The sequence below is a fragment of the Trichechus manatus genome, unplaced genomic scaffold (assembly GCF_000243295.1).
Source record: "Trichechus manatus latirostris isolate Lorelei unplaced genomic scaffold, TriManLat1.0 scaffold00077, whole genome shotgun sequence".
NCBI lineage: Eukaryota > Metazoa > Chordata > Mammalia > Sirenia > Trichechidae > Trichechus > Trichechus manatus.
In genome coordinates this window covers 2,736,016-2,749,867 of record NW_004444013.1, presented here as the reverse complement: position 1 = coordinate 2,749,867, position 13,852 = coordinate 2,736,016, and the positions used below count along the sequence as shown (strand labels likewise).

Here is a 13,852-nt window from a genome sequence, read left to right as displayed (position 1 = left end):
GGTTGTTAACCAATGTCATAAAACAGCATGTGTGTTACTGTTACATGAGAAACTATCTGTTCTGTAAGCCTTCACCTGAAGTACAATAAAATATTTTAAAAAAAAAAAAAATTTTATTGATGTGAAATTCACATAAAATTAACCCTTTTAAAGTGAACAGTTCAGTGGTATTTAGTACATTCACCATGTTGTGCAGCCGTCACTTCTATGTAGTTCCAAAACATTTTCAGCACCCCAAAAGGAAACCCAAACCCATTAAGCAGTTACTGCTCGTTCCCTCCTCCCCCAACCCCACCCCGACCCCTGACAAACAACAGTCAGCTTTCTGTCTCTATGCGTTTACCTGCTCTGGTTATTCATAGACATGGAGTCATACGATACATGACTTTTGTGTTAGGCTTCTTTCACTTACCGTTTTTCAGTGTTTTCAAGGTTCATCTATGTCATAGCAGATATCAGTGCTTCATTTCTTTTTATGGCTAAATAATATTCCATAGTATGTGTGGATCACTATTTGCTTACCAATTCATCCGTTGATGGACATTTGGGTTGTTTCCTTAAAGTACTTTTAAGAATGTAAAGAGAACAATCCCACATTAGAATCAAAGTTCAGCAGTAAATTTAAGCACTGGTGGAATGAAAATATTCTCCAAGGTGGCCTCTGTATAGTGCTGTGTCATTTGGGGCATCACAATTTTGTAGGGAGTAGAGGCCCAATCATTCTTTTTTTCTAGATAGCGTTATCTTCAAGAATTAGTCATAAATTATTTGGTAAATGATTTAGCCACTAATGTGCATACATCTAGCGAAGCTCTAAAGCATTTGGAACTCCATCTGTGGGGGTGTTTTGTCCTCCTTTGTCTTACAAGGATTATTATGATGGCTCATATAGCAGCCAGATGTTGTTGTTGTTAGGTGCCATCGAGTCAGTCCCGACTCATAGCAACCCTGTGTTCAACGGAACAAAACACTACCCAGTCCTGCATCATCCTCATAATCATTATGTTTCAGCCCACTGTTGCAGCCACTGTGGCAATCCATCTCGTTGCAGGTCTTCTTCTTAGTCACTGACCCTATACTTTACCAAGCATGATGTCCTTCTCCAGGGACTGATCCCTCCTGATAACATGTCCAAAGTATGTGAGACATCTTGCCATCCTTGCTTCTGATGAGCGTTCTGGTTGTACTTCTTCCAAGACAGACTTGTTTGTTCTTCTGGCAGTCTACGGTATATTCAGTATTCTTCGCCAACACCATAATTCAAAGACATGGGTTCTTCTTTGGCCTTCCTTATTCATTGTCCAGCTTTCACATGCATATGAGGTGATGGGAAACACCATGGCCTGGGTCAAGTGCATCTTAGTCCTTAAAGTAATATCTTTACTTCTTAACACTTTAAAGAGGTCTTTTGCAGCAGATTTGCCCAATGCAATGCGTCATTTGATTTCTTGACTGCTGCTTCCATGGGCGTTGATAGTGGATCCAAGTAAAATGAAATCCTTGGCAACTTCAATATTTTCTCCGTTTATCATGATGTAGCTTATTGGTTCAGTTATAGGGAAAGAAAGAAAAGACTTAAATGGATGTCAGAGGGGACTCTGAATGTTGCTGTTGAACATAATGTAGCTAAAGCGAAAGGAAGAAATGACCAAGTAAAACAGGTAAACAGAAGATGTCAAAGCAGCTTGAGAAGACGGAGTAAAGTATTATAATAACATGTGCAAAGACCTGGAGATAGAAAACCAAAAGGGAAAAACACACTTGGCATTTCTCAAACTGAAAGAACTGAAAAAAAAATTCAAGCCTCAAGTTACAATATTGAAGGATTCTGTGGGGAAAATGTTAAACGACGCAGGAAGCATCAATAGAAGAAGGAAGGAATACACAGTCACTGTACCAAAAAGAATTGGTTGACATTCATCCATTTCAGGAGGTAGCATGTGGTCAAGAACTGATGGTATTGAAGGATGAAGTCCAAGCTGCACTGAAGACGTTGCCAAAAAACAAGACTCCAGGAATGATGGTGTCTTCGTCACCTGGTACTGCTCTAACAGAAATACCACAAGTGGATGGCTTTAATAAAGAGAAATTTATTCTCTCACATTCCAGTAGGCTACAAGTTCAAATTCAGGGTGTCACCTCCAGGGGAAGGCTTTCTCTTCTCTGTTGGCTCTGGAGGACGGTCCTTGTCATCAGGCTTCCCTTGGTCTGGGAGCATCTCAACTCAGGAACCTCAGGTCGAAAGGATGTGCTGTGCTCCTGGTGCTGCTCTTTTGGTGATATGAGGTCCCCAACTCTCTGCTTGCTTCCCTTTCCTTTTATCTCTTGTAAGAAAAGGTGGTGCAGGCGACACCCCAGGGAAACTCTGTTTACACTGGATCAGGGATGTGACCTTAGTAAGGGTGTTATAATCCCACCCTAACCTTCTTTAACATAAAATTACAATCACAAAATGGAGGACAACCACACAATACTGGTAATCATGGCCCAGCCAAATTGATATACACATTTTTGGGGGGGCATAATTCAATCCATGACAGGAAGGCGCAATGGAGGACTTTGGACAAGTTTAATTCAACAGTAGAGCTTAGATTTAAACCTGGAACAGTCGTTTTTGGTCATGTCAAGCATCTCAGTTTTAGAGTGCCCTCGCACAGCCATAACTGACTAACTGACCTTTGAATAAATGATTTGCAGTCTGTTTCCTAATACGGTCTCTTAGCTCTTGCAAATATTTGCAAGATGCTTTCCTGGAAAATTCCCTGAACAGTCGTTATTACAATCTTTACTGTTATAGCCTGCTGCAAAAACAATTCCTTCTTTTTATCTAGTTTAAACTGTACCACTTCTCAAGCCCCTCTGCAAACATGTCCAAAAACAATGGCTATGAGCTGCTTCTCTCAAAGTTGGTGATAAGCAGAAGGACAGCAGCCTAAGGTAGAGTTTCTAAAACAAGATGGAGTTTGGCCTGCACCATGGGCAGAAGCCTCTTTTATGCCAGGCACCTAGATTTTGGGGGGCTCTTACGCAGAGGTCTTCCTCTTTATGGGCAGTCTTTCAAACCCAGAATATTTATCATTTACAGAACGTACGGATGGAGCTTATAGATCCTCAGACACGATTAGACAGGTCTGTTTACATTTTCCACATTTCACTTATGTGACTATTGTGTTTATCATTTGACCGGAAAACGTGATCATATCAACTATGCTATCACTATTCAACCCTGCCTGAGCCTTTCTTTGACGATTTCTGTTAAATCATTTTTCATAGGTTGTCTACTTTTTAAGTGTTCTCTAAGACATATTTATGTCTTACTTCCTTTTTATTTCTTTAAACTGAGAATAACAACAAAGGAAATGTTCTTTTTAGCACAGTTCTTTTTAAATCAAATTAGACTGATTGAAGTATTCCCATTCCCAGTTGCCTTTAGGTTGATTCTGACTCGTGGTGACCCCACGTGTGTCAGAGCAGAACTGTGCTTCATAGGGTTTTCAACGGCTGATTTTTTCAGAAGTAGATCACCAGATCTTTCTTCCAAGGCACCTCTGGGTGGACTTGAACCTCCAACCTTTCGGTTAATAGCCAAGCATGTTAACCATTGCACCACCCACGGACTCCAGTTGAAGTATTAGGGGCTAAGAAGTAAATTAAAGCTCTTGTGCCCTCTTCCCTTTGGCATCACGTTGAATTGCAGAAGGCTGGACTATGGATTAATGACAAGCCACCTTGTCATCCTGTAGCTGAGTGTTCTCTGAACTTTTAAAAATTCAGTCTGGGCTTCTGGTCACAGTAGCATTTTGACATTTTAGAATTTAGCCTCATTTTCTGTAAATTCTGAACTTCAATTTCTGTTTTAAGGAAGCACAAATTCATCCGGTATTACAAATTCTGCAGCAGGTGTTGAGGATCTTAACATCGTTCAGGTGGCAGTTCCAGGTATGGAGGTTTATCTGACTTTATCATAGTTTATATTTTCAGTTTGTCTTAACTGTTTTATGTTGTGGGTGAGTCTCTTGGCAATGTTGTTTTTTGCTTAGTTCACCCTGACAACTAAGGAGTATAAACTGTGCTACAGGTCACCACGCGATGAATATCTTGCCCATAGCAGACAGTGTGATTCAGATATATTGCTTCTCCCAGCCGAGCCCCAGCATTACCTGGAAAATCCACCACAGGACAACTCCAAACACCAGCTACCATTGAACTGGAATTAGCCTCAGGGGAGAAGCTTATTGGCTACTCATCTTTAAGTAATCTTCTTTTCCAGATACGTGCATGTAAAATATATCCGGAAAGATTATGAAAGACTAATAGCACAGTTCCTCCAGGGAAAGAAACTGAAAGCTGGGATAGAGATGTGAGAGAGGCGTTTCCCTATGTATTGTTTTATACCTCTTGAATTTTGAAACGTGATTGCTTTAGTTATTCAAAATTAGATAGAATAAAAATTTAAAGTATTAAAAAATATTCCTTTCTGATCCTGATGCATCTTATTCCTTTTATTTGTCTTATTTCATTGGCTAGGATTTCCAGTACAGTGTTGGAGGGTAGTGGTAAAAGTGGACATCCGTCTCTTGCATGGTGTTGAAAATGTTCCCTAAAAGTAGTATGTAGTATTTTTACATAGGTTAAAATCTGGAAAATTCTCTATTGTCTATAAAGGTTTCCATTTGCAAATTTCCAAAATGCATAGTTAGCACTCAGACTAAACGGAATGATAAGCCAGGTGAAGTGCTTTCTCAGATGCTTACAGGCATTTCCTCCAACAACTTTCTTGTGGGAAAATATATGAATAATTCTGGCTTGTTTGTTTTGTTTAATTATTTTTAGATAATGAGAAGGAAAGATTATCAAGTGCTGAAAAGATTAAACAGCTAAGAGAACAAGTCAATGAGCTCTTTAGCCGAAAATTTGGTAAGTTGTTATATTACTAGATAACCAAAATTTATATACTTGAAATACTTCTTTTTAATTGAATACTTTGTCCTGTAAGAAATTGATTTTTCGTGAAGGAGCTACAATCAAAATCAGTCAATGTGTATTTTTTACTGAAGAGCTTTTACATGGAAACCCTGACTAATAACGATACTATAATATTAGCTCTCTTTGATTTATTGAATTCTTACCACAGTCGAGGGTTGTTTTTAGTGCTTGGCATGTGTTTAATCGTTCAATCCTCACAAAAACCTTCACAGGTAGATACTATGGTAATCTCTATTTAATGGATGGAGAAACTGAGTCCACTACACATTTGCAGTTTCAAAATCAATAAAATTATATCCATGGATCATAGTACTGCTGGAAATAAAGTAATCATGGCTGATCACCAGTGTTGTCAATTGGTTTGAATGATTTTAAAATGTTAACATTAAACATAAAGCACAGCTTGGCAAACGTAAGTGACAAACCTAAGACCAGAAGAACTAGATGGTGCCCAGCTACCACTATAGACCATTCTAACCAGGGTTTCAGTAGGAGGTCCTGGATAGAATGGGAGAAAAACGTAGAACAAAATTCAAATTCCTCAAAAAGGCCAGATCTACTGGATCAGCAGAGACTAGAGGAACCCCTGAGTGTCACCGTAAGATACTCTTTGAACTTGGCACTGAAGCTACTCCTGGAAGTCACCTTCCAGCCAAATAATAGATCGGCTTATAAAAATAATATCACCTGTGAGTAGCGTGCTCCCCTAAACAATCAACTGTATGAGACCAAAGGGTCAACGTTTACCCAAAAGTAATGATGAGAAGGCAAGGAGAGGAGGGGAAGCTAGATCACTGGAAACAGAACAGACAGATTGGAAATAATGAGAATGCTGACACATTGTGGAAATTGTAACCAATGTCCCAGAACAATGGGTAAAAATTGTTAAATGGGAACCTAATTTGCTGTGTAAACTTTCACCTAAAACAAAATATTATTCACCTAAAACACAATTATTATTAAAGGAAAAAAAAAAAGTAAGTGGCAAAGTCAACTCATTTTACACGGCTTGTCTTATCGCAGGTGAGGCAATTGGAGTCGATTTCCCTGTGAAAGTTCCCTACAGAAAAATCACATTCAACCCTGGATGCGTGGTGGTTGACGGCATGCCCGCGGGGGTGGCATTCAAAGCCCCCGGCTACCTGGAAATCAGCTCCATGAGGAGGATCTTGGATGCTGCCGAGTTTATCAAATTCACAGTCATTCGGTGAGTGAGTGTCCCTGCTTGGTCCCGAGAAGGCATCTGGAGGTTGGCAGGCTAAGTCACCTTCCCAGCAGGGACGTGCAGGAAAGGGTTTGCGGTGTGATGCAATGAGCAGGTGGAACACAGGTGCTTGTTTTGTTAGTATGAGGTTTTGTTCACATTCTCAGCCCCCAACTGGATTGTTATTAGATTCTGTATGTACGGAAAAGATGTTCTTCATTTGTTTCACAGTGACAGAAAGGGGCTCGATAAATCACTTGGACAGTTGTATTCCTGTCAAACCCTGTAGACGTGACTTTGAACTTGAGCTGTGGTTGTTAACCTCTTCAACTTCGTGCTCCCTAGAATGTTTTGCACTCTAACCCCCATCAAGCCTGTCGTGCCAGTCTCAATTCTGAGCAAACATATCTCCATGTTTCTTAGATCCCACTCTTTTTTAAAGAACAAAGGAAAAAAGAAAGGAGTGTAAGCATTGGCTTCCTTGCAAATGCATCCGGCCCAAGCCCCACCCATTGCAAATCCATCAGCCCCAACTCTGCCCTAGCCTGGTTGGCCTGCAATGCTTTAACCAGTTTTTGATTCATTCATAAATGACCCCCTTTCTCATTTCCCACAGTAGCCATTTCTACCACTTCCCCCACTCCCCATGCCTGGGTCACCCTCTGCCCACTTTCGGCAAATGATCTGGCTTCCCTGTTGCAGGCAGCTGGGGCCGCTCATGTGAGCTCCTCAGCAGTGGTGATGGTCCACTGCTTCTGCACCCCTGTCTTGGGTCAGTCCTCAAGCCTCTTCACTAACTCAGTTGATGGAGTCCACATTTACCTCCAGGCTCATAGCCTGCACTTGCCACCAGGGGGAGCTCTAAAGCACTCTTCAGACAAGTCAGCCACCCAGCCACCCACATCAAATATCCGCGGTCACCGCACTGTCTGCTGTTCACACCCTTTAGGACTGGCACTGACAAATCTATCATCTAACTCCTAACCCTCTTCTAGCCCTACCTAAGTAGAAGCTCAAATGGCCCCCCTCCACAAGACCTTTCTGCTTGAATCACTCGCTTCCTTCCTCACTTCCATAACTGATGATAATTGCAATTGCCAACACCTGCATGGCTATTCGGAGTCCTGGTGGTACAATGATTAAGCGCTCAAGATGCTAACCAACAGGTCGGCAGTTCAAATCCTCCTGGGAAACCCTGTGGGGCAGTTCTACTCTGTTCTGTAGGGTTACATTCACTGTGTGCCAGCCTGCTGGAAAAACTTTCTCATACAACCTTTTACTCCCTCCCCTCGGCAACCCAGAGAGGTAGGTACTGTTATAACCCCACTTTACAGATGAGGAAACTGAGGCAGAGAGCAGTCGAGTCACTTGACCAAGATCATGGGGCTGTTAAGTGACAGGACTGGGATTTGTGTCCCAGGAGCTGGCCCTGGGGTCCCTGCAGTTACTGCTGTGCCAGGCAGCCCCTCAGCTGCATTTTGTTGTGTTCTGCCTCTGCAAGGTGTGTCCCAGCTTCTGTTTCTGGGTGGTGGTGGTCAGCCTGAATCAGTCTGATCTCCCGCTGTACCTATCGTAGCGTTGACACTCAGCAGGAGTTTGTTGGATAGAGCTAAATGGACATCAGAGGAAAAATGAACTTTGTTGCATTCAACAATGTCTCTTTTCTCTTCAGACCGCTTCCAGGAGTTGAGCTTAGTAATGGTGAGTACTTTGTGTGGTGAGAAGAAAGTTCCAGCACCGTTTGTACTGTGTGAAGTGTCTCAGTGGGCCTTCACCACACGGTCCTTGCCTCCAGAGCCCTCAGCCTGGGTGCTGGCATTCCTCTCTTTACATGGACTTCACTTTCTCCTGTGTGTTGTAAGAATCTGTAATTCTGTTGCTTGAGTGTTATTAACCAGGCGTTTTGTTTTTCTTGTACAGCAGTTTGGTGTAGCTTACTTGTATGTCGCACACTCTTATTCGAGAGCTCGTTGTGCGAGGTGCCCTCTGTGGCCAGAGCACAGCCACACTTGTGGTCACAATACTGAAGACTCTGTGTCGGTTGGCAAATAGTGTCGCCCTGGCCGCCCTGCCCTACCTCAGGGCCCCCGGCCTCCCCACACTTCTGAACCAAAAGGTTGTGCCTGGCAAAGCCAGGGGCCCAGAGCCACCTCCAGTGCTAAGGCTGACATCTGTTCTGATGGGCAGTGCCCAAGCCGTTCTGCTTGTTAAATATTTCTAATGCTTCCCTGGAATGCTTGCAAGTAAGTCAGTACCCTGTGGGAGGTGAGGCAGTGGAGGTGGGGGTGAGTTCAGGTTCAAGTCACTAGGGAGCCCCCTCACTTACAGCTTGAAACCTGAAGTGTTGGTTGTTGGTTTAATGCTAAATCATTATTTCTAAATTCGTCTAGTTGTTAAATGACTTTACATTTTTAGTAGCTTTATTGAGGTATAACTTACACACCATGAAACTCACTTGTGTTGAGAGATGTTTAGTAATGCTTTTTAGTAAGTTTACAGAGTTGTGCAACTATCGCCACGTTCTAATTTTAGAACATTTCCATTACCCCAAAGAGATTCCTCCTACCCATTTCAGTCACTTCCCATTTCCACCCTCAGCCCCAGACGACCACTGCCTTTCTGTCCCTATAGATTTGCCTACATTTTCTTAAAGTGTATTTTTCTCTCTGTGTTCTCTCGAAGCACAGCTTACCTGCATCGTAGCTGGGCCTTTAAACTTAGCCCACTGGCACGTTTTCCCTTGCGCGTGTTTGTCTGCACAGGTGCTGTGCAGCTCTGTGCGGGGCCAGTGTCTGTTGTGACCCACAACACGTGAATCATAAGCCTTCTGTGCTTGTCCTTCTCTGTGACTTCAAAGGTGTCGTGAGAATCAAATGAGAAAAGATACGTTAACATGCAGATATACAGTACTGCCACACCGTTCCTCTTTAAGCCAGATGTGGCAAACGGTCACTTGCTGAACCTCACCCATGATGTCTTTTGTTTGGCTTATATACCTTTTAAAAGTGGAAATTGTGACCAACATTGAAAAGCCAGGCATTTTTCATAAAAATCGAGATTTCCAGGTTTCCTTTAGAAATGTCAAGAGCTGGTGGCAGTGAGCCCACGCTCCCTTGTGGCCATGGCTGCCGGAGGTAAGTGGCAGCTCCCCCTCTAGGCTACCCTGCCCAGCCACTCTGTCCTTCCCAATTATCTGCATGCTGTACTGTTGTTTTTCTAATACTGAAGTTAAGAGAAAAGTGACATATTTCTTGTCCCCATGTCTCTATCAAAAGTGGGAAAACGAAAGATAGATCAAGAGGGCCGAGTATTTCAAGAAAAGTGGGAGAGAGCATACTTCTTCGTGGAAGTGCAGAATATTCCTACATGCTTAATATGCAAACAGAGCATGTCTGTGTCAAAAGAATACAACCTAAGACGCCATTATCAAACCAACCACAGTAAGCATTTTGACCAGTATACCGAGAAGATGCGCGATGAGAAGCTTCACGAGCTGAAGAAGGGACTCACAGAGTATCTCTTAGGGTCAACAGAAATTGTGTGTCCTGAGCAAAACCAAGTATTTGCAAATGTGAGTCCTGCAGAAAACGCTGTTGTGCAGCCTGTAGAAGACGTGGCTGGGAATTTGTGGGAGAAGTTACGTGAGAAAATCAAATCGTTTGTGGCGTATTCTATTGCGATCGATGAGATCACAGATACTAACAATACCACCCAGTTGGCCATCTTCATTCGTGGTGTCGATGAGAATTTTGATGTGTCTGAAGAACTTTTGGATACAGTGCCCATGACAGGTACAAAATCTGGAAATGAGATATTTTTACGTGTTGAGAAAAGTCTGAAAAAGTTTAATATTGACTGGTCGAAATTAGTAAGTGTGGCCTCAACCGGCACTCCTGCAATGATCAATGTAAATGACGGACTTGTTACAAAGCTGAAATCCAAGGTGGCGATGTCTTGCAAGGGCTCCAATCTTAAGTCTGTTTGTTGCATTATTCACCAGGAATCACTTTGTGCTCAAAAGTTGAAGATGGACCACGTCATGGATGTGGTGGTTAACTCGGTGAACTGGATATGCTCCCGAGGACTGAACCACAGAGAGTTCACAACTTTGCTTTATGAACTGGACAACCAATACGGCAGCCTTTTGTACCACACAGAGATTAAGTGGCTGAGTCGTGGGTTGGTGCTGAAGAGATTTTTTGAATCATTGAAAGAAATTGAGTCATTCATGTTATCTAAAGGAAAACCTGTGCCTCAACTGAGCTCTAAAGATTGGATCAAAGACTTGGCTTTCTTGGTTGACATGACAATGCATCTAAACACTTTGAACATATCTCTACAAGGGCACTCGCAAATAGTTACACAAATGTATGACTTGATTCGGGCATTCGTCGCCAAACTGTGCCTTTGGGAAACTCACTTGGCCAGAAATAACCTGGTCCACTTTCCCACCCTGAAGTCCGTTTCCAGAGATGAGAGCGATGGCCTGAACTACATCCCCAAAATTGCAGGATTAAAGACTGAGTTCCAGAGAAGGTTGTCTGACTTCAAGCTCTATGAAAGCGAGCTGACCCTGTTCAGCTCTCCTTTCTCCATGAAGATCGACAGTGTGCACGAAGAGCTTCAGATGGAGATTATTGATTTGCAGTGCAACACGGTACTGAAAACTAAGTATGACAAGGTTGGAATACCAGAATTCTACAAATACCTCTGGAGTAGCTACCCAAAATATAAACACCACTGTGCCAAGATTCTGTCCATGTTCGGGAGTACCTACATTTGTGAACAGCTGTTTTCTATCATGAAACTGAGTAAGACTAAGTATCACTCCCAGCTAAAGGATTCACAGTGGGACTCTGTCCTGCACATCGCATCGTAATGAAGGGAAACCTTGACTGGAACCCTCTAGTCGTAAGGGATTGTGAGATGAGAAAATGAGTAACTATTTCTGGTTTTCAGTGTTTTCCCTTTTGAATTAGAAATATAATTTGCAGTATCACACCTGTTTGTATGACATTTTATGCTTCACCATAGTTCAGTAAAACCAGGAAAGTTTTATTGTGTTTCTAGCAGTTGATTTTTCTTATGTCTGGCTTGTTTCCTTCATTTACCTTACCTGCTGATCCTGGAGTTGGCATCTCGAAGTTAAAATCAACAGAGAAGTAGAGACAGATGTGTGTATTCATTTAGGGGTGTATGTGCACACAGATTTATTACCACCACCCCCATTTGCATGATAGACCTGCTGCAACATCGCGTTACCCCACATGGTCTAACGCGCTTCCAAGTTCACGCCTGAGGAGGATCACTTAGAGATGTATCCATGCGCTCTGGTATTTCTGTATTATCTGTCTCTTCCTCCAGCTTAAAATAGAAAACCCCAAAACAAATAACATAGACGATAAAAGACAAAATAAATTGAAGTTTTCTTTTTTCTGATGTTTTAATTTGAAATAATTTCAAATTTACAGAAAAGTTGCAAAAATAGAAGGAACATTATGTTCTGCTACCCAGATTTTTATATTAACATTTTACTGCTGTGCTTTATGATTTGTTCGCCCTCTCACTCGTCTCTTTCTCATAGACAGACAGACAGATAGATGATAGATAGATACATAGATGATAATAGCTAGATGATAGATCGTAGATAGATAGATAAAGGCAAATATAGACATAGATATATGTATATACACATAAACCAGACTCATTGCTGTCAAGTCGATTCTGACTCATGGTGACCCCATGTGTTACAGAGTAGAATTGCTCCATAGGGTTTTCTTGGCTGTAATCTTTGCAGAAGCAGATCTCCAGTCCCTTCCTCCACAGCACCACTGGGTGGGTTTGAACCACTAGCATTTATGTTAGTAGTCCAGCACAAACCATTTGTTCCACATAGGGACCTGTGTACATATATGTTGTTGTTGTTAGGTGCCATTGAGTCTATTTTCAACTCATAGTGACCCCATGTGACAGAGTAGAACAGCCCCATAGGGTTTTCTATGCTGCTGTAATCTTTACAGGAGCAGATTGCCATATCTTTCTCCTGCAAAGCTACTGGGTGGATTCGAACTGCCAACCTTTGTGTTAGCAGGCAAGCACTTAACCGTTGCACCACCAGGGCTTTTTCATACACACACACACACACACACACACACACACACACACACACACATATACACACATACATATGAGTCTGTAATGTGTGTGAATGGATGCCTATGAGTGTTTGTAATGTGTATGTAAATACCCATGCATAGGTTTGTTCTGAGCCATCTGAGGGAAGGACCCTCCTGGCACTTTACTCCCGATACCTCGGGGTGTTTCCAAAGAAGAGGGGCATTCTTTACACAGCCATGGCTCAGTTATCAATGTCAGTGACTCCAACACTGATACAACACTCTTAGCTAACGGACCGCCCCCAGGCCAGTTTGGTTGGTTGACCCAGTAACGTCCTCTGCAGCATTTTCCCGAGGAGGGTTGTCTTTTGAAGGCACACATGCATCTGTGCTCCTAATCTCAAAGGATTGTGAGGATGGCGCAAGACTGGACAGTGTTTCGTTCTGTTGTACATAGGGTCACTGTGAGCAAGAACTGACTTAACAGCACCTAACAACAACAACAGTCTCGAAGAGTCATTGAAATTGGTGACCCAAAATTGTGCATACTTTTCGGGTGGTGTGGGGGTGGTAATCTGCCTGGGATGGAGAAAGGCTGAGGATCCTGCCCCAATGACCACTCCCCAGAAAGCAGGAGGGAGAGCCCAGCCTCCAGCTATTGGTACCTGCACAAGGACCCAGCTCCACGTGGGTCTCAGCTATCCTCAGACAGGAGGAAAGGACCCGGCCCTGGGCAGTTCCTGTCCTGGGAGGTTTACTGTAGGCTAGCTCTGAGGCTCACTTCTGGGGCAGGAACCCCAGATGGACTGGTTTATAATGGGGGTTGGGGGGAGAGGACCAGCCTGTGGTGTGTCTGAGCAAATGTTGAAAGGCAGCTGAGGCTCAGAGTGGCTAAGTGGCCTGTCCGAGGTCACACAGCTGGTGGAGGAGTCAGGATTCAAACCGAAGTCCATGTTCTTCCATTGCTAAGTGGCCACCATGCCTGCCGTGGAGGCCAAGCAGGTGTCTGTCATGCAAACTCAGCTTGTCATCTGCCACTGGTGGGGCTCCATGGTGGTTAGTTAGAAGACAATGATGACAGCTGCCTTCTGTTGATAGGACCATCCTTTGAGTCAACCCCTAAGGCTGCACATTCCTTCTTGGCTCTGGAATGTGTGTTGGGACCAGGATGGTTTGGGGTGAGGTGGCCACTGACCAGCTCTGTCACTCATCAGACAGAGACTGAGCTGAGACTCTGTGGGAAATGAAAGAATGAGGGGTAGTTTTCCTAGTCGTGTTGGGGTGTCTGCAAACAGTGCCCAAGTGGCAGGGCGGGAGAGGTGTGGAGGGGCCCAGGCTGGAGCTGTGGGCTGGCTTTGGTGGGTTCCTGGCAGGGCCCAGGGTTGGAGGGTGCACGGTGTCTGTCCTGGGGCTCTGTCTTCCCATCCCTCAGGACCCCTCAGCGGGGCACCCGCCACAAGGCCCAACCCCAGATCACGGGCTCTGTGGGGTCAGGATAATGTAATGGACCCAGAAAGAAAAACCTGGGTTCTCCTCCCGGCTCTGC

The 13,852-nt window shown here is 43.5% G+C and overlaps 1 protein-coding gene across 3 annotated transcripts in view; it reads left to right on the top strand.

The window, feature by feature from the left end:
* LOC101343880 (general transcription factor II-I repeat domain-containing protein 2B) overlaps window positions 1–11,828 on the top strand; it is a 101,862-nt gene extending 90,034 nt beyond the window's left edge. For 2 of the 3 annotated variants that reach the window (XM_004380849.2, XM_023735299.1), the window contains 5 exons: window positions 3,862–3,939; window positions 4,834–4,917; window positions 6,010–6,193; window positions 7,863–7,891; window positions 9,466–11,828. In XM_004380849.2, the coding sequence (XP_004380906.2) occupies window positions 3,862–3,939; window positions 4,834–4,917; window positions 6,010–6,193; window positions 7,863–7,891; window positions 9,466–11,069 (1,979 nt within the window). In that variant the 3' untranslated portion in view covers window positions 11,070–11,828. The remainder of the gene's footprint in view (window positions 1–3,861; window positions 3,940–4,833; window positions 4,918–6,009; window positions 6,194–7,862; window positions 7,892–9,465) is intronic. The other variant, XM_023735300.1, reaches the window with a different exon arrangement.
* Window positions 11,829–13,852: the final 2,024 nt, after the last annotated feature.